The sequence below is a fragment of the Tachysurus vachellii genome, chromosome 19 (genome assembly GCF_030014155.1).
Source record: "Tachysurus vachellii isolate PV-2020 chromosome 19, HZAU_Pvac_v1, whole genome shotgun sequence".
Lineage (NCBI taxonomy): Eukaryota > Metazoa > Chordata > Actinopteri > Siluriformes > Bagridae > Tachysurus > Tachysurus vachellii.
The window spans coordinates 17,344,401-17,365,471 of NC_083478.1; the positions used below are offsets into that span (position 1 = coordinate 17,344,401).

Genomic DNA, 21,071 nt, shown 5'->3' on the forward strand with positions numbered 1-21,071 from the left:
CAAACTCTCAAATTATGACGTCATAGTTTGTTTGGTCGTCACTTAAAAAAACAGTCCTTGTACAATTTTCAATACAATCATTCTATACTGCAATGCTGTTCCTCACGTCCTTCAGCTACATCTAAATTGTTTAAACGTGCTCAAACGAAGAGCTTTACAGTGTTTAAAATCTACTGAAGCCTTTTTGGGCCAAACTCGTGAGAAAAAAAACCCATTTGGACTGAAATGGAATTATTCTTCTGACATCACAGCACGTTGATTTTTGAGAAGACGCTCAGTATTGTTTAAATACCCATGCTTTATGTTCATTAACTATTGTCAATGCACTTTAGTGACCCTAAGAACAAATGGCAAGTAAAATTCTTATTCGCTTTTTCTTCTATCTATCAGTAAGCCAGAGGAGACCCCAGAAAAAGCACTGTTGTGGCCAGGTGATACAAAAAGACGACATAAACCAAGAACCTGCCCAGAGACTACCTTTACTTTGGAGGAGGTGGATTTTAGCCAACTGATCGAGCCAACTGATATTTAAGATTATTACAATACAAGTCTTTGATGTAAGCACAAGAATAAGAAAACTATCCAGGATAAAAACAGGTCATAAAAGAATAAAACAATGTGGGTTTTTTTTAAACACTTTATTACACTGTGCTGTGATTTCTGTGCAAAAAAAAAAAAAAGACATTGATTTTTACATTTGTTCCTACTTTTGACTTGCTCAGATATTTGAAAAATACAGAAAATGAAGCTCAACCTAAAAAGATGTTTATAGACCAGTTACGTTTGCACTGGAGTTCAAGTTCATTCCATTGGGTTCTGACGCAGAAGACTGACCTGGAAGATGAAGCTTTCACAGGCACATAACCGATGGAACATTTGTAATACATTATATTACAATGGAGCCATGAGGAAAAGTATGTTTCCCTGATTCAATCATAATCCAATTTTCTATTAGTGCACTTTTTTATACTGACTGACTTCACATAGACATATATGGTGAATGCTGCAAAAAATGAAAGTGTAATGGCAAATGATTAAACAGCCAAAAAAAACGGTTTGCTTAACAAAACACGTGTTCATAAAGTGTTCAGGACATGATTCAGGACTATGTTTCTTCTTGAAACATTTTTTAATAAATAAAAATTAAATAAAAATTAAACTTAGTCAAATTCTATTGTTGAAAAGGATTAAAACATGAAAATAATCTTTGGGGAGAATAACATATGATTAATTATTTTCCTATTACAGAAGACTGGTGTGATTCATTCCTTACAAATGAAATGCTGTAATATTTTCCTTTCCCATTATGGGGAGTAATTCACTTATTTCGACTTAAAAACATCCGCTAATATCTATCAGTAGGGCCGTATAACGTATTACAGTATGAACATAAATTCTGCTGCTCTTAATAATTAAAGTAAGAAATATTTTTTCTCCAAAATAAAATGTGTAACTTATAGAACATTCTATTGCAAAGTAACAGCTAATCGTTGATATTTTTCATTCACTTCAGTCTGTGAACTTACAATTTTGTGTTGCTACCTGCACCGAAAACTGATTCTTCATGTTACACAATATTTAGCACACCATAACAAAAAAACATTCATTCCTAATTGAGCTGTGGTAGTTGTACAAATATAGCAGACATTTTGCTTTGGAAAGCAGAGAGCTTAGTTTCCCTTGTAGATACATGCTAAGGCTATTCAATAACCTAAAGCGATAAATCTCACAGCGCTGCAAAAGAAAAAGTCTCCAAACGTTTACGTAGCCAGAGAGAGTCTGGAATGTGAGTCAGTAGGAGTTTTTCTTCAAGGTTTCCTCTGTTGGAGGAACTCTAGGGTTTATAGTGACCAGAGAACAGTTTTCAGGTTTGGGGCAGTCTTTATATCTGGAACAGAAAAGCAAAAGTCAATTGAGAAAAAGTACACTAACTTGATATTGTTATTAAGTGGTGGTGTTGTTTGGAGCTGTGCTTTTAAAGAATAAATCAGATGAACCTTTAGACTTGCTTTTATTATGTTGGCTTTGTAGAAGCCAAAATTCTGTTTTCCTATTTAAGCTTAGACAAAAATTTATAACATTTAATGCGGCCTAGGGCTTTCGAGTCACATGCACCAAATTCGGATATGTTGTAGACCCTGGTCTGATGTTTGTTGCTATTACTTTTCTAAGCGATCCGAGTACCGATACTTCTGGTACCGGGTCTCGAAGTGGCCTTTTTTCCCCCATAGGCTCCCATTATAAACTTTGGAGGTTTGTAACTCGGCAAGCTTTTGAATTATCTGCACCAAACTCGGCCAGCCCCTTTAGGGTGATACTCTGAACAAACTTTTAAATTGGTGTACCGACTGGCCTTTCGGTTGTGCCGCAGCCTTTCCCCCAATATATGCAAAATCAAAAAAACTTTTTACAACATGGACATGTGACATATCAAAACACTCAGCACAATGAGGGGAACTTCCTCGCGGGTATTCTGATGACATCACATGCTCGTCTCCACTTGCCTCCAAGTGTTTTGACACCCTATCTTTCTGTCCACTTGCCTCCAAAAGTAACACTGACCCTTATGTCCACTCGCCTCCAAAAAGCACTGGCCTTTGCGAATACTTGCATTATCAAAAGCCAACAGCAAATTTTGTCGCCACAAACTTTACAAATCTAGTTTAAATATAATGTACATTTCTCCCTTCCTGAGTTGTGTTTTAAAGAATTGCTCATTTTAATCAGAGAATTCAGCAGCATAAATATACTAAACAGTAATCATTCAGAACCTTTACACAGCACTGAAACATGAAAACTCCCCTAGATTCAGATATTCAGATTATTCTCCTTAATCTAACACAACAGGTACCGGGTCACGAACAACAAGCTTGTAATTATTTAATTTTATACAGTTAAGTACATACATAATCTGATTTTTTATCAATAGTGAGGCTATAAAATGGCATCAGTTGCTTCATCCCAGAGAACGGGTGGAGATCTGTAACACAAAAGACCACCATTGGTCACTTTGGGTATTGTTGAATATCAACATTAGCTTAGTTTCCTCATATTAAACAGCTGCAGAGCTGCACTTCTTTCTACATGTTAGTGCACAACACGCACCATCCAGCAGTCATTTACAAGAGGAGAAAAAAGTCTTATAGAAGTAAAAGAAGTATTAGTATTTAGTAGTAAAAGAAGTTTAGTATTTTTCGTGTCATGGTGTGTGCAGGTTTTAGGAAAAGAAAAAACCACTCAATTTCTGAGAGGCTGGTTGCAGCAGAAAAGCCGGTTAGTTCTCACACACGATTAAAGAAAAACATCAAATACAGTAAGTCCACCATGTGATTATAAGTAAAGCTATGAAATAACTTTAGGAAACTGTACTTACTCACTAGGTTTTCTGAATTTCATGTAGCAGTAGACAATGCAAAGAACTAGAAAAACTGGGGGGAAATATAACAAAAAAAAAAAAAAAACATTTGTAAGTGAAAATAATAGAAATTGCAAGCTGTACTTTACATTACTATTCAATTCAAATTTAGTTTAACTCTATCTAAACGTAAAAAAAAAAAGAGAGTGAGAGCTGAAGAAATAAAAAGACCGTACTTACTCAGTGCTACTATTATAACTGCACTAATCCAAACCAAATCTGCAAAAGAATATTAAATATTAATTTGCTTTTATTTCCAAACCCTTTGCATTTAGACTGTAGACAATAATGTGGATAATGTGGAGACATTTAGGAAGATTTGGTTTTTTGGATTTAATATTAGTGGAATAAACACAGAAAAGGCTTCAGAACAGAGAACTTTGTGCTTCCTGATTTCAGGAAACATGACGAGTTGCAATAGAAACATCGCATTTCTTGTCGTATTAATTTCAAAGTAAGAAAAAATAAGAGTCTAGTGAGGAAACAACAGACGTATATTAACACTAAACAGTTACAAAGCTGTGGTGAAGCTCTGCAGCTCTCTATGCTAGGCCTCATCAGATCCTGTTGTTGATTATTTTCCCACAGCAGCACATCCTGTGGGGTTTTATTTATTTCTTTATAATTGCCAATCGCACCATTTTATTTCTGTCTAATCAGTCATTCATCTACATCAGGAGGAACATCAATCAATCCAAACACTGATAAATCTTACTGAAATAGCACTTGGGAGAAGGTGGATTCCATCCGTTTTCCTCACAGGTCAGGATATCAGACCCTTCCATCTTGTAAAAGCTGTAACACTCGACCCGGACTGATGACTTATATCTGTAAAATGTTGACTCGTCCCCGATTATAAATCCATTAATAATGTGGGGTGCATCACAGGTTGTGTCTGGAAAAAGAGAAGCATTAAAGAAATAAAATGCTGTTAATTTTAGATGTAAATGTATTAGATGTATAGTCAATCCATATCGACTATACATCTAATATCAGTCTGCTAATGAAACATGGTGTCATTAATTGTTTAAACAAATAAACAATAGGATTGTTCATTTAGAAACTACGAAACCCAGTTATCTTTTATGGACATCTTTTCACATTGAAACACCACTCGCTATCTAATCATTTATATCATTATCTTCACCTGGTAGGTTTTAAAAACCAAACCAACCAACAACAAAAACAAATCAAACCTTACACCTTATAATTAATATTAATAATAATAATCATGAAGATCAACATAAAAATGTACAAAGATTTTTGTTCTTATTATTAATTGAAATATTTGTTGAATTAATTTAGTGGAACTCACGCAGACACTGAGGAGGATCAGGCTGAAAATGTCCCTTATCTGAGCATGTTAATACTGAAGATCCAACAAGATTAAGACCTCTTTTACAAGAGTATGTGACTTCATCTCCATAGGTATATTGTTCTTTGTCTGGATTAAACGTTCCATCTGTTACAGCAGGAGGCGGTTTACACTTCACCACTGAAAAAAAAAACAATCAATAAATCACAAGAACAATTCAGGTATTCTTTAATTATTCTAGTATAACATTGGAGATTAAATGTCATTTATAAAAAAATGGTAAGAGAAAAGAAAATGTCAGCAACTAATATATTGTGCAATAATAATAATAATAATAATAATAATAATAATGAAAAAACAAAAGCAACTTAAACACAGAGCATATTATTTAATAATAATTGTGTGTGTGTTATATAATAATCCTTTCCTAGAGCTGAAGTGAAGATAAGAAAGTAAGAGGGCAATAAATGAACTAATTAATTTATTTGATTATTTAGAGCAGGTACTTCATTTACTAGTAATATCTGAATTACTGACTAAAATGTCTAAAATTCTCTCATACAGTGGATTTAAAATGTCTACACAGCCTTGTTAAAGTGGAACCGAAATGAAACCAAACTAAATCACGTTACAACTTGCTTGAAAAATTATCAGAAACTTTGTTGGAGAAAAGAGGAAAAATAAAAATGTTACAACAACTGGGCTATATAAGTTTGTACCTCCTTTTATAATTGGGGGTGTGGCTTTGTTCAGAATGAACCAATCACATTCAATCAAATGCTTAAAAGTAATTATCATACTGTTGTCTTCAATGAAGTGACTCTGATTTACTCCAAATAACAATCAGTTCTAATCTGTTAGGATTATTTCACATTTTCTTGGTTTCATCTGACTGCTGAAGCCCATATACACATTGTCTAACTTGTTAAAAGGTATCAATCAGGAGAGAGATAGAGTCATAAATACTGTTTAGACTATCAACAACAAATAGAGCAAAATGGAAAATTAGAGATATAAAACAAAGAACAAGACACTCGCTATCTATTTATTTATATCATTATCTTTACCTGGAAGGTTTTAAAAACCAAACCAACCAATAACAAATACATATCAAACAAACAAATAAACATATTAACTGATTGCACGAGTCCCAACTAACACTGTTCACAGAGGGAATAAATAATTATGTATATTATACAGAAATATGAATTATTTGTACCGGTGCACTGAGGAGGAGGTGGATCCCAGCCTTTCTCTGTACAGATCATGCGATCAGATCCTTCCATTTTGTAGCCTTCATTACACCGGTAGCGAACAAAGTCTCTGTATTTATAAGGTGGCGATTTTCCTTCAATTCTAAATGCGTTTAGGATTTCGGGTGTCTCACAGGTCATAACTGTATAAAAACAATGTCACAACTTTTATTCCTGTTGTGCAGCTTATAATTAATACTACTACTAATAATAATTATCATAAAGATCAACATTAAAATGTACAAAGATTTTTGTTCTTATCATTAATTGAAAAATTTGTTGAAAAAATGAATTGAGTGGAACTCACGCAGACACTGAGGAGGATCAGGCCGAAAATGTCCCTCATCTGAGCATGTTAATACTGAAGATCCAATAAGATTAAGACCTCTTTTACAAGAGTATGTGACTTCATCTTCATAGGAATAAAATTCTTTGACTGGTTCAAACGTTCCATCTGTTACAGCAGGAGGCGTTTGACACTTCACCGCTGAAAAAAAACAATCAAAAACATTCACAAGAACAATTCAGGTATTCTTTAATTATTCTGGTATAACATTGATTAAATGTCATTTCTAAAAAAATGGTAAGAGAAAAGAAAATGTCAACAACTAGTATATTGTGCAATAATAATAATAATAATAATAATAATAATAATAATGACGAAAAACAAAAGCAACTCGAACACAGTGCACATCGTCGCTGTCGGGCGGAATCCTCGTATCTCCAAAACTATTACTTTTCAGGAAATTAAAAAACGCCGTACCTTATCTGCAGTGCACAGGGTTTAGTCCGCGTTGCAGTGGATTGTCTTGCGCTAAATTCCTGTCCTCAGACGAGCACCAGAACTAGCGGGGGTCAAGATTTTTTTCTTTGAGCCCAGTGATTTGAAGACATTTACCTCAGAAGACGTTTTGATTCGTTGTGACTCTTATTAAGGAGAAATATGCCGCAAATCTCTCCCGCAGAGTGAGGAAGAGGTGGACAGTTGAAGTGTCCAATGGAGTTATGAGATTTGTGCTCAAGCTATTTTCAAGACTTTAGATTGGTTAATAACTTGTAAAAATAAAAGACCCACGTGGGGACTGACCAATAGCATCGATATGTGAAAAAATATGAAATTGACCAAATTTGGACATACGAGGTTTCCGCCCGACAGCGACGATATTATTTAATAATTATTATTTTATATAATAATCCTTTCCTTAAAGAGGATGAAGTGAAGATAAGAAAGTAAGAGGGCAATAAATGAACTAATTAATTTATTTGATTATATAGAGCAGGTACTTCATTTACTAATAATATCTGAATTACTGTCTAAAATTCTCTCATACAGTGGATTTAAAATGTCTACACAGCCTTGTTAAAGTGGAACCGAAATGAAACCAAACTAAATCACGTTACAACTTGCTTGAAAAATTATCAGAAACTTTGTAGGAGAAAAGAGGAAAAATAAAAATGTTACAACAACTGGGCTATATAAGTTTGTACCTCCTTTTATAATTGGGGGTGTGGCTTTGTTCAGAATGAACCAATCACATTCAATCAAATGCTTAAAAGTAATTATCATACTGTTGTCTTCAATGAAGTGACTCTGATTTACTCCAAATAACAATCAGTTCTAATCTGTTAGGATTATTTCACATTTTCTTGGTTTCATCTGACTGCTGAAGCCCATATACACATTGTCTAACTTGTTAAAAGGTATCAATCAGGAGAGAGATATAGACATATCATAAATACTGTAAAGACTATCAACAACAAATAGAGCAAAATGGAAAATTAGAGATATAAAACAAAGAACAAGACACTCGCTATCTATTTATTTATATCATTATCTTTACCTGGAAGGTTTTAAAAACCAAACCAACCAATAACAAATACATATCAAACAAACAAATAAACATATTAACTGATTGCACGAGTCCCAACTAACACTGTTCACAGAGGGAATAAATAATTATGTATATTATACAGAAATATGAATTATTTGTACCGGTGCACTGAGGAGGAGGTGGATCCCAGCCTTTCTCTGTACAGATCATGCGATCAGATCCTTCCATTTTGTAGCCTTCATTACACCGGTAGCGAACAAAGTCTCTGTATTTATAAGGTGGCGATTTTCCTTCAATTCTAAATGCGTTTAGGATTTCGGGTGTCTCACAGGTCATAACTGTATAAAAACAATGTCACAACTTTTATTCCTGTTGTGCAGCTTATAATTACTACTACTAATAATAATTATCATAAAGATCAACATTAAAATGTACAAAGATTTTTGTTCTTATCATTAATTGAAAAATTTGTTGAAAAAATGAATTGAGTGGAACTCACGCAGACACTGAGGAGGATCAGGCCGAAAATGTCCCTCATCTGAGCATGTTAATACTGAAGATCCAATAAGATTAAGACCTCTTTTACAAGAGTATGTGACTTCATCTTCATAGGAATAAAATTCTTTGACTGGTTCAAACGTTCCATCTGTTACAGCAGGAGGCGTTTGACACTTCACCGCTGAAAAAAAACAATCAAAAACATTCACAAGAACAATTCAGGTATTCTTTAATTATTCTGGTATAACATTGATTAAATGTCATTTCTAAAAAAATGGTAAGAGAAAAGAAAATGTCAACAACTAGTATATTGTGCAATAATAATAATAATAATAATAATAATAATAATAATGACGAAAAACAAAAGCAACTCGAACACAGTGCACATCGTCGCTGTCGGGCGGAATCCTCGTATCTCCAAAACTATTACTTTTCAGGAAATTAAAAAACGCCGTACCTTATCTGCAGTGCACAGGGTTTAGTCCGCGTTGCAGTGGATTGTCTTGCGCTAAATTCCTGTCCTCAGACGAGCACCAGAACTAGCGGGGGTCAAGATTTTTTTCTTTGAGCCCAGTGATTTGAAGACATTTACCTCAGAAGACGTTTTGATTCGTTGTGACTCTTATTAAGGAGAAATATGCCGCAAATCTCTCCCGCAGAGTGAGGAAGAGGTGGACAGTTGAAGTGTCCAATGGAGTTATGAGATTTGTGCTCAAGCTATTTTCAAGACTTTAGATTGGTTAATAACTTGTAAAAATAAAAGACCCACGTGGGGACTGACCAATAGCATCGATATGTGAAAAAATATGAAATTGACCAAATTTGGACATACGAGGTTTCCGCCCGACAGCGACGATATTATTTAATAATTATTATTTTATATAATAATCCTTTCCTTAAAGAGGATGAAGTGAAGATAAGAAAGTAAGAGGGCAATAAATGAACTAATTAATTTATTTGATTATATAGAGCAGGTACTTCATTTACTAATAATATCTGAATTACTGTCTAAAATTCTCTCATACAGTGGATTTAAAATGTCTACACAGCCTTGTTAAAGTGGAACCGAAATGAAACCAAACTAAATCACGTTACAACTTGCTTGAAAAATTATCAGAAACTTTGTTGGAGAAAAGAGGAAAAATAAAAATGTTACAACAACTGGGCTATATAAGTTTGTACCTCCTTTTATAATTGGGGGTGTGGCTTTGTTCAGAATGAACCAATCACATTCAATCAAATGCTTAAAAGTAATTATCATACTGTTGTCTTCAATGAAGTGACTCTGATTTACTCCAAATAACAATCAGTTCTAATCTGTTAGGATTATTTCACATTTTCTTGGTTTCATCTGACTGCTGAAGCCCATATACACATTGTCTAACTTGTTAAAAGGTATCAATCAGGAGAGAGATATAGACATATCATGGAATACTGTAAAGACTATCAACAACAAATAGAGCAAAATGGAAAATTAGAGATATAAAACAAAGAACAAGACACTCGCTATCTATTTATTTATATCATTATCTTTACCTGGAAGGTTTTAAAAACCAAACCAACCAATAACAAATACATATCAAACAAACAAATAAACATATTAACTGATTGCACGAGTCCCAACTAACACTGTTCACAGAAGGAATAAATAATTATGTATATTATACAGAAATATGAATTATTTGTACCGGTGCACTGAGGAGGAGGTGGATCCCAGCCTTTCTCTGTACAGATCATGCGATCAGATCCTTCCATTTTGTAGCCTTTATTACACTGGTAGCGAACAAACTCACTGTATTTATAAGGTGGTGATTTTCCTTCAATTCTAACTGCGTTTAGGATTTCGGGTCTCTCACAGGTCACAACTGTATAAAAACAATGACAACTTTTATTCCTGTTGTACAGCTTATAATTAATACTAATAATAATTATCATGAAGATCAACATAAAAATGTACATTGTTGTTCTTATTATTAATTGAAATATTTGTTGAAAAAATGAATTGAGTGGAACTCACGCAGACACTGAGGAGGATCAGGCCGAAAATGTCCCTTATCTGAGCATATTATTGTTGAAGATCCAATAAGATTAAGACCTCTTTTACAAGAGTATGTGACTCCGTCTCCATAGGCATAAAATTCTTCGGCTGGTTCAAACGTTCCATCTGTTACATCAGGAGGCGCTTGACACTTCACCGCTGAAAAAAACAATCAAAAACATTCACAAGAACAATTCAGGTATTCTTTACTTATTCTGGTATAACATTAGAGATGAAATGTCATTTCATAATAATAATAATAATAATAATAATAATAATAATAATAATAATACATAGAATGTATGAGCGCAAAAATGAATACATTAATTTATTTGATTTATTTAGAGCAGATACCTACAACTTCCACTTACAAATAATATCTGAATTACTGATTTAAATGTCTGAATTAAACCTTAAGTTTAAAAAAAAAAAAAAAAAAAAATTGAAACACTGCAGGGGAAAACAGGAAAAGATGAAAGTTGCAATAACCTGGATGCACAAGTTTGTACCACCTTTTCTAATTAAAGAAGTGGGTGTGTGAATAAACCAACCACATTCGAACTCATGCTTAAAAGGAATTATCGTAAAGCTGCCTTTAATGAACTGATTCGGATTCACCTCAAATAAAGACCAGACCAATTCCAAAATGTATAATAAATCAATAAATCCAAACAGTCCTTGTGGTGGTGTAAAATAAAAGCACATGACTAGAGTAGAACGCTGTGGTGCAGCATGGTGGTGGGAGCATCATGCATTAGAGCTGATTTTAATCTCCAGAATGGATAGGACGCACTTTAAACTTATTGTTCACTATGAAACAATGTAGACTGCAGAAATCAGTAACATGCCTATATAGCTATTAGCTATTCCATGCATGTAATTAATAAAGGAGTGAATTAAGTAATTAAGGTCAGTAAGATCCGATCAAAGAGAACGGAATCATGAATATGTGTCTGCTAGTTAACTGAAGTTTAAAAGGAAGCACACATCCGAATGAGCAAAGTAATGGCATAACCAAAAGAAAACCAATGTTTTTGATTTAAAAAAATATATAGAAACAACTAAGAATCTATGGGGTGACCTGAAGCGTCACACAGAGCGAGTATTATTTCGCCACACAGAGCGAGTATTAAGTGTCCAAGCAGCAAGTGATATTCTTTAGTTATAGATCGTTTGAGAAAACGTAGCCTCGGTAACAGACTGTACAAAAATATAGGAAATACATAAAGCTCAGGCTAAGAGGACATTCATTGTGTCACTTTTTCCCTAAGAAAGTGTATAGGATTTGAAAAGAAGATAGAGACTAAAGAGCCCCAGTGCAGACTGCAGAAATCAGTCACGTTCCTCTATAATGGGTCACCTTCCACCAAAACCTTGGCCATGCAGGTGAAATTAATACAGACTACATTTCTAAATGTTGAATAAACCATGATCATAGTAATGTAGCACAAAACTGTTTTAAAAATGAAAGTTAAAAGTGAAAATTTTCCCAACAAAGTCATTACCTTCACATAGAGGAGGTCTTCCATCCCAACCAGTTTCTCTGCAATTTCTAATTTCATATCCAACAAGCTGGTAACTGTAAACAGACATTTGTTATAAAATACACATTTCAAATGTACACGCACTAATTTAGACAATTTGGGAAAAATAAATAGGCCAAGAAAAGCCAAAAAAAAAAAAAAAAAATACAATTACACACACATATTATATTATATATATATATATATATATATATATATATATATATATATATATATATATATATATATATATACACACACACACATTTTTTCATTGTACTTTACAAAACTTAAGTAAACAAATATAAAGTCTTAAATATTTTTTGCACTCATATTTGTATATTTTTACAAACACAGCTAATTGTTAGCACAAGTCGTTTCGCTCATATTCATTTATGTACTGAATATATCAACAACCGTTCTATCCATGTTTCTGTTTCTATACGATGCATTTTTACACTCAAATTCAAATTAAAATTGTCACACACACATACAGAGTACAACATGCAGTGAAATGCTTTAAGTTTTCGCATATCCCAGGTTATTATGAGCCTGGGGTCAGAGCGCAGGGTGAGCCATAGTGCGGCGCCCTTGGAGCAGGTAAGGTTAAGGGCCTTGCTCAAGGACCCAACGTTGATGTCTCAGCAGCTTGTGGGCTTGATCCCCGACCTTCTGATCAGTAACCCAAAGCCTTAACCACTGAACCATCACGTCATTTGAGCACAACTCCATTATCATCGGCAAGCTAGCTAACATAAGACCATGGCATTAACGCATATGGCATTATGCAGTGGCCAAAAAGTGGTAAAACAATCCAAAACTATTTTCTACTTTAATTTCTTAACAGTATTTCTGATGCACCGTCAACAAACTTCATGAGAAGCTTCACCCAAAGAAGCTTTTTACAATTCTTCACTGTAAATTGAAAGGTTATTAAAATGTGTCGCTCTCCACACTGCGTCTTCTATGTTCTAAATGAAAGCTGCTTGTTAAGGGAAACAATTATGTTTAAAGTGTTTTAACCTCTTTTTTGGTCAGTTCATTTACAATCTGTTTATTCGCTGTTACATGTGTGTAGGACCAAATAGGAACGAAAAAAAGGCTACATTTTTACCCTTTATTACACACTGCTGTGACGACCGCTCCAAACAAAACTGCGTCTGTAGGTTGATACAGGTACTTTCCATTGGTTATCTCACCAGGATTCCCACAGCTCTTTTCTGTAAAAAAAAAAAAGTGTGTTATTCCACTTATACCACAGTGCTTTGCATTTTAACACAATAAGCATGTGGATATAAACCTATAGTGTGTTACAGACGGAAATATTACATGTGCCGTAATACGAAAATAATGCACGCCTTCTGACTAATTAGATTTGAGCATTGCTCTGAGCCGTGATATAAAGTGTTCACAAATCAACCAATTAATCAATTAATTAATTAAATCAATAAATCAATCCAAACTATGGCTTGGAGAAATGACAATGAGATATCAATATTAGGTCAAAATATACTTTTCTGAGATATGGTCAGGGGGCACGGTGGCTTAGTGGTTAGCACGTTCGCCTCACACCTCCAGGGTTGGGGGTTCGACTCCTGCCTCCGCCTTGTGTGTGTGTGGAGTTTGCATGTTCTCCCCGTCCCGTGTGTGATTGTGTGAGTGAATGTGAGTGTGTCCTGTGATGGGTTGGCACGCGTCCAGGGTGTATCCTGCCTTGATGCCCAATGACGCCTGAGATAGGCACAGGCTCCCCGAGAATAGTTCAGATAAACGGTAGAAAATGAATGAATGAATGAGATATGGTCAATTTTTTAATATTGTTTTATGATTGTTTTTAAAACAATTGCTGCTGTTGGAATGTTATAATGAAGGATAGTATTAATAAAATTGTTTTTAATTGTTCTTCTGCTTTTTAGTACAAATTATATTTTAAACGTAAAAAAGTGACTGTAGCCATTCTCTGAACAGCTCAAATTTTTTTATTTTAACGTAGTAAGACCTTTGTTGCTTCTTGCTAAACTGATATATGTGATGCATATTGTGTATGGCAGAAATGATTTTTAAGAATCATGATATGATGTTTTTTGTCATGTCGACCACTGGTAATCTAAAATACTGGCCAGTTAAATCTCAAGTTAAAAAAAAGTTTATAGACTAATTACTTCTGCACTGAAGTTCGAGTTCACTCCACTGGGTTCCCATGCAGGTGATTGAGCTGGAAGCTCGTCGCTCAGGAACATAACCGGTGGAACATTTGAACTTTATAGTGGATCCTTCAGGAAAAGGCCCTTGTTGTAATCCTTCAGTCATAATCCGGTTTCCTCCAACAACAGGTGTGTCACATTGGGCTGAGTTAAAAAACAAATCAGACATAACAGTGAACAGAGGGTTTAGAAAACACCAAGCTGGAAATCTCCAGTAAAACTAAAAAAGTCATTCTAAACATTTTTTATCTCATATGTAGTTCAATCAGATACAGACGGTGGGGAGGCTGCAGCTGTGATACCTCATGGCGTATAAAACAGAGCTCACCTCGGACTTTTACAGCCATCGTGAGAAGTATGGAGATGATTACGTAGCACAACATCTTCAACTGTAAATATTAGACACCAGCAAAGAGTAAATAATTAGAAGACAATATATAGAATATCAAAAAGCAACGAAAAAGAAGAAAACAACTACAAAAGGTGAAATAGAAGGTGGAGGAAGATTAGTAAGGAGTAGAATTATGTGTAGAGACATTTTTCCTTATCTCATCCTGAGTATGTATAATATATGATTAGCCCAGTCTAATCTAATCTAATCTAATCATACATCCAAGCTAGTAAACACCAGGAAACGTTTAATGTTTAAGGAGTTTTAATTCTAATGAGTTTATCGCTGTTCTTTTAGCACATTTTCCTGTACACATTTAATTTCAAAAGCATTTTTTCTGTAAATGAAAAATGTTCAAAAAACATTTGAAAAATGAAAATGTTCAAAAACATTTCTTAAAATTGGAAGACTTTTGCATATACGGTACATATACACCAATCAGGCTGAACCTTAACACGGAGTTGAAGTGAATGACATTGATTATCATGTTACAGTGGCAGCAGTCAAAGTTTGGGATATATTCATCACCAAGTGTTCAGTCAGTTCTTGAAGTTGGAAAAATGGGCAAGTTTAAGGATCATGGCAACAATATTCTCTAATGGCAGTGGCCTCTTTCAGCAGGATAACCCTTCCTGTCATAAACGGTTTCAGGAGCATGACAAGTTAGTTCAAAGTGTTGACTTGGCTCCAATTTTGCCAGATCTCAATCCAATCAAACAGCTGTAAAATGTGCTGGATGAACAAGATTGACCCATGAAGGCTTCAACTCTCAAGGAATTAAAAGTTCTGATGCCAAAGTCTTGGTGCCAGATATCACATCACATAAAATGCAATTCATTTGAGAAGGGCTACTTCTTTATTCAGATGATGAAATGACGTCAGAGTATCTGTTCTCTCAGTAGTCACACGTAACTATCTATGTTTTTCTTAAAGGAAATTCCGACTTGTCAAAAACAAAATTAAGCAACATCTTTTTAAAAAGTCTTTCTTTCATTTCAGACATGTTTAAATCTCATTATCACTTATTTATTTGCTCATTTCTTAAAGCAGAATCTGTTATACACACACGACCATGCAAAATGAACACTTTCGGAAACAACAACTAACAACTTTGCTGGCATGATCACAATGGTTGCTGAAATCTTTCAGGGCTGTTAGTTCTCCTTTGGGTAGATTGTGAAATTTCACACATGAGAGACTGAATGATGTAAGCTCATCTTTATTAGACTGAGCATGTCATCTTAAAGATGCAGTAGGAAAGATTTTTAATTCAAGAAGGTTAGGTGGGTTCAATGTGTTTTCCAACCCAATGTACACCCACATTAATCCGAACAGATCTGAAGGTCCCCTCCTTGAACCGCCACCTTATTGTGGTGGAGGGGTTTGAGTGCCTGAATGATTCAAAAACCCTTATGAAGAAAGTTAAAACAAGGTCCGTGACGTCGCCCGGTATGGCGCAACCGGGGCCCCACCCTGGAGCCAGGCCCGGGGTTGGGGCTCGCATGCGAGCGCCTGGTGGCCGGGTCTTACCCCATGGGGCCCGGCCGGGCTTAGCCCGAAGGAGTGACGTGGGGCCGATCTCCTGTGGGCCCACCACCTGCAGGAGAAACCGTAAGGGGCTGGTGCATTGTGGATTGGGTGGCAGTCGAAGGCGGGAGCCTCAGCGACCCAATCCCCGGACACGGAATCTGGCTCTAGGGACATGGAATGTCACCTCGCTGGGGGGGAAGGAGCCTGAGCTGGTGCGGGAGGTAGAGAGATACCGACTAGATATAGTTGGGCTCGCCTCCACGCACGGCTTGGGCTCTGGAACCCAACTCCTCGAGAGAGGCTGGGCCCTCTACTACTCTGGAGTTGCCCGCGGTGAGAGGCGGCCCCCCAGCTCAGCAGCCATGTGTTGGAGTTTACCCCAGTGAACGAGAGGGTCGTTTCCCTGCGCCTTCGGGTCGGGGAGAGGCCTCTCACTGTTATTTGTGCTTACGGGCCAAATGGCAGTGTAGAGTACCCGATCTTCTTGGCGTCTCTGGGAGGGGTGCTGGAAAGTGCTCCGACCGGGGACTCCGTCGTTCTACTGGGGGACTTCAACGCTCACGTGGGCAGCGACAGTGACACCTGGAGGGGCGTGATTGGGAGGAACGGCCCCCCTGACCTGAACCCGAGTGGTGTTCTGTTATTGGACTTCTGTGCTAGTCACAGTTTGTCCATAACGAACACCATGTTCAAGCATAAGGGTGTCCATCAGTACACATGGCATCAGGACACCCTAGGTCGGAAGTCGATGATCGACTTTGTGGTTGTTTCATCTGACCTCCGGCCGTATGTCTTGGACACTCGGGTAAAGAGAGGGGCGGAGCTGTCAACTGATCACCACCTGGTGGTGAGTTGGATCCGATGGCCGGGGAGGAAGTTGGACAGACTTGGCAGACCCAAACGTACTGTGAGGGTCCGCTGGGAACGTTTGGCAGAGTCTCCGGTCAGAGAGATCTTCAACTCCCACCTCCGGCAGAGCTTCAACCAGATCCCGAGGGAGGTTGGAGACATTGAGTCTGAGTGGACCATGTTCTCCACCTCCATTGTCGACGCGGCCGCGCGGAGCTGTGGCCGTAAGGTCTCCGGTGCCTGTCGTGGTGGCAATCCCCGAACCTGGTGGTGGACCCCGGAAGTAAGGGATGCCGTCAAGCTGAAGAAGGAGTCCTATCGAGCCTGGTTGGCTCGGGGGACTCCGGAGGCAGCTGATAGGTACCGGAGGGCCAAGCGAGCTTCAGCCCGGGCGGTTGCAGAGGCAAAAACTCGGGTCTGGGAGGAGTTCGGTGAGACCATGGAGAAGGACTATCGGTTGGCCTCGAAGAAATTCTGGCAAACCGTCCGGCGCCTCAGGAGGGGGAAGCAGTGCCCTGCTCACACTGTTTATAGTGGGAGTGGGAATCTGCTGACTTCGACTGGGGACATTCTCGGACGGTGGAAGGAGTACTTCGAGGATCTCCTCAACCCCACCGACATGTCTTCCACTGAGGAAGCAGAGGCAGAGGGCTCAGTTGAGGACTCCTCGATCCCCCAAGCTGAGGTCACTGAGGTGGTTGAGAAGCTCCTCAGTGGCAAGGCACCGGGGGTGGATGAGATCCGCCCTGAGTACCTCAAGTCTCTGGATGTTGTGGGGCTGTCTTGGTTGACACGCCTCTGCAACATCGCGTGGCGTCTGGGGACAGTTCCTCTGGACTGGCAGACTGGGGTGGTGGTCCCTCTGTTTAAGAAGGGGGACCGGAGGGTGTGCTCCAACTATAGGGGGATCACACTCCTCAGCCTCCCCGGAAAAGTCTATGCCAGGGTACTGGAGAGGAGAATCCGGCCGATAGTCGAACCTCGGATTCAGGAGGAACAATGCGGGTTTCGTCCCGGTCGTGGAACACTGGACCATCTCTATACCCTCGCCAGGTTGCTGGAGGGTTCATGGGAGTTTGCCCAACCAGTCCACATGTGCTTTGTGGATCTGGAGAAGGCATTCGACCGTGTCCCTCGTGGTGATCTGTGGGGGGTGCTCTGGGAGTATGGGGTCCGGGGCCCTTTGCTAAGGGCTGTCCGGTCCCTATATGACCGGAGCAGGAGTTTGGTTCGCATTGCCGGCAGTAAGTCAGACTTGTTCCCGGTGCATGTTGGACTCCGGCAGGGCTGCCCTTTGTCACCGGTTCTGTTCATTATTTATATGGACAGGATTTCTAGGCGCAGCCGGGGGCCGGAGGGAGTCCAGTTTGGGGACCACGGGATTTCGTCTCTGCTTTTTGCAGATGATGATGTCCTGTTGGCTTCTTCAAATCAGGACCTTCAGAGTGCACTGGGACGGTTTGCAGCTGAGTGTGAAGCGGCGGGGATGAGTATCAGCACCTCCAAGTCCGAGGCCATGGTTCTCAGCCGGAAAAGGGTGGCTTGCCCCCTTCAGGTTGGTGGAAAGCCCCTGCCTCAAGTGGAAGAGTTTAAGTATCTTGGGGTCTTGTTCACGAGTGAGGGAAGGATGGAGCGGGAGATCGACAGGCGGATCGGTGTATCTTCTGCAGTGATGCGGTCGATATACCGGTCTGTTGTGGTGAAGAAAGAGCTGAGGAAGGCGAAGCTCTCTATTTACCAGTCGATCTACGTTCCTACCCTCACCTAACCCAAAGCTCATGACCGAAAGGACAAGATCCCGGATACAGGCGGCCGAAATGAGTTTCCTCCGCAGGGTGGCTGGGCGCTCCCTTAGAGATAGGGTGAGGAGCTCGGTCACTCGGGAGGAGCTCAGAGTAGAGCCGCTGCTCCTCCACATCGAGAGGAGTCAGCTGAGGTGGCTCGGGCATCTGTTCAGGATGCCTCCTGGACGCCTCCCTGGGGAGGTGTTCCGGGCATGTCCAACCGGGAGGAGGCCCCGGGGAAGACCTAGGACACGCTGGAGGGACTATGTCTCTCGGCTGGCCTGGGAACGCCTCGGTATTCCCCCGGAGGAGCTGGAGGAAGTGTCTGGGGAGAGGGAAGTCTGGGTGTCCCTGCTTAGACTGCTGCCCCCGCGACCCGGCCCCGGATAAGCGGTAGAAGATGGATGGATGGATGGAGTTCTGAAAGTACCATTTTCACTTTAAAACACTTTCCATCTCCATGCGTCATTTCCATCAGGTGTCAGTTACATGTATCTGAGCTAAATGGGTAACATGACTGAATCACATGACTATAACTCATTTTTATAGCTCGATCAATACTAAATTCAAATTCAAATTTATTTCTATACAGTAGCTCTTTTAACAATTGACTGTCTTAAAGCAACTTTACGGAACATAAACCTAAAACAAAAGGTTTAATATATAATACAAATAAATCAAGATTATTATTAAATATATTTAAATACTGCAATTTTTTTGTATTGTATTTTTGTATTGTAAGTTTTTAAAAAGCTTTGTTTTTCCTGGAGTAAAAATGCCATCTCAGTGTTGACAGAAAGGCAAAACAGAGAAAAAAGCAGCTTTTTCAAATTTATCTAGATTAATATATTAATGTGTAAATTCATGTGTAAATACACTGAGTCTATATTCGTTAAGCCCCGCCCCCAATGTTTTATGTCGACTGACAGGACTTGCATCCAATCACAATCCAATCAAGCTCTCCGTGCCAAAAAAAAACCATCAAAAAGCTTCCAAAAGCTTTTTTAACAACATTCTGTTAAATCCACTGCTTTTTTTTCTCTCCAGTCTCATCTCACTGTTTATTTTGTCCCCAGTTTAATTTATGTAAACACTCACCGTTATCAGCTGCTTCAGTTTTTTCCTCCTCAGTCACAAGTGACTACTTGGCTGAACAAAAGTCAAATTCCTCCCAAAATCACTAGTATCACACGTGCTTCAGGTCTTGAGCACAAGTTAGGAGTTAGACATCATAAAGGTTTGGTTTGGTTTAAACGCGCTCGTGCCTGTCAACACGGAAGTGTTTAATTAACGTGTATCTATTAATACCATAAAGATCCAGAGGACTACGGAAGCCGATCCCGGCCAAACTCGTGAGAATAAACAGTCGTTTTAATAAAAGAAAAGAAACCTTTAGGGATTGTACCAAATGTAAGCGTTCCAGTTAAAAAACAAACAATCATGACTTATCGGTCATTTACAGAAGTAAAAGGTTAAACTCCTAGAACTAATATGATTACACCTTAAAAAAAGTATTTTTATTGAGATGTTTATTTATAAACTGTAGTTTGTATATTCATTGACTGTTCTTAATTTTTCTCCATTTTTTTTCTATTTTATCACAGACATCTAATATCAAGTTGGTGTACTTATGCCGTTATTTCCTTCTATCATGTATAAATATCACTCATTTCCTCCTTCTCACTCAGACAGGGTGTGGTTTTGTTAAAAAAAAATGCCTCAGTAAGCACTGGGTTTGGTAAATGTATGTTATGTGTAGTAACATGCCCTGTTACTTTAAGGTTATTTAATTTCAGGCATATAAACTGTAAATTAAAAAAGTATAATACTGTATACCTGTAGTTTCTGTTTAAAAAAGATCCTGTAGTCATGTAGTCATGTCTTAATCCATTAATCTATTCTAAAATAAATGCATGAAAAGTTTACATAAATAATCTGTAGCTATGAGATACACTTTAAAAGCACTTGATATCAATTGTTTCCTCTACATCAGTAAGGTTAATCACTTATTTTGGATATTTCGATGTTCTGAGTTAGAAATAAGAATAATAAGGTATTAAGGCACATTCTGGGCTAAATTCTAACAAATAAATGGATTATATAAAAAGAACAAGGCATGCAAGAAGTCTTACTCGAACACTTACTCGGGTTAAATCCACACCTTGAATATCAGCGGTTAAAAACAGCTAATAACCCTTCTGTTGTATTTATGTAACTTCCAGTAAAACTGGGTCTGTAATCAAATTTATGGAAAACAAAAGTTGGACCAAGTGTTTTCTTACCTTAACGTCAAAACTACAAGAACCTTGGGAATGAAAAAAATAATAATAATGTATAATCCAATCACGTAAACTCGCCTCAAAAGACTAGGCAGTTTGTTTACTTCCGGGTTTTTGGTTTCTGGGATGGTGATTCGCTGGCTAAGGGGGAACGAAAGGC

The 21,071-nt window shown here is 38.0% G+C and overlaps 1 protein-coding gene across 6 annotated transcripts; it reads right to left on the reverse strand.

Moving 5' to 3' along the window:
- Positions 1–628: 628 nt before the first annotated feature.
- On the reverse strand, positions 629–21,021 carry LOC132862789 (C4b-binding protein alpha chain-like). Of its 6 annotated transcripts, none has more exons than XM_060895042.1 (17): positions 20,915–21,021; positions 14,407–14,467; positions 14,037–14,222; positions 12,989–13,094; positions 11,857–11,930; positions 10,331–10,510; positions 10,002–10,178; positions 8,315–8,494; positions 7,977–8,153; positions 6,291–6,470; positions 5,950–6,126; positions 4,731–4,910; positions 4,131–4,310; positions 3,596–3,634; positions 3,378–3,428; positions 2,907–2,980; positions 629–1,888 (listed from the first exon to the last, which is right to left on the reverse strand). In XM_060895042.1, exons 2-17 carry the CDS (start codon positions 14,459–14,461, stop codon positions 1,883–1,885), a joined length of 2,022 nt encoding a protein of 673 aa, XP_060751025.1. In that variant the 5' UTR covers positions 14,462–14,467; positions 20,915–21,021; the 3' UTR covers positions 629–1,882. The 6 variants fall into 6 exon arrangements, with proteins under 6 accessions (XP_060751025.1, XP_060751026.1, XP_060751024.1 ...); XM_060895043.1 differs by having other exon boundaries at positions 3,374–3,428; XM_060895041.1 differs by lacking the exon at positions 2,907–2,980 and adding an exon at positions 19,731–19,897 and having other exon boundaries at positions 3,374–3,428; positions 20,915–21,017.
- Between the last annotated feature and the right edge of the window lie 50 nt (positions 21,022–21,071).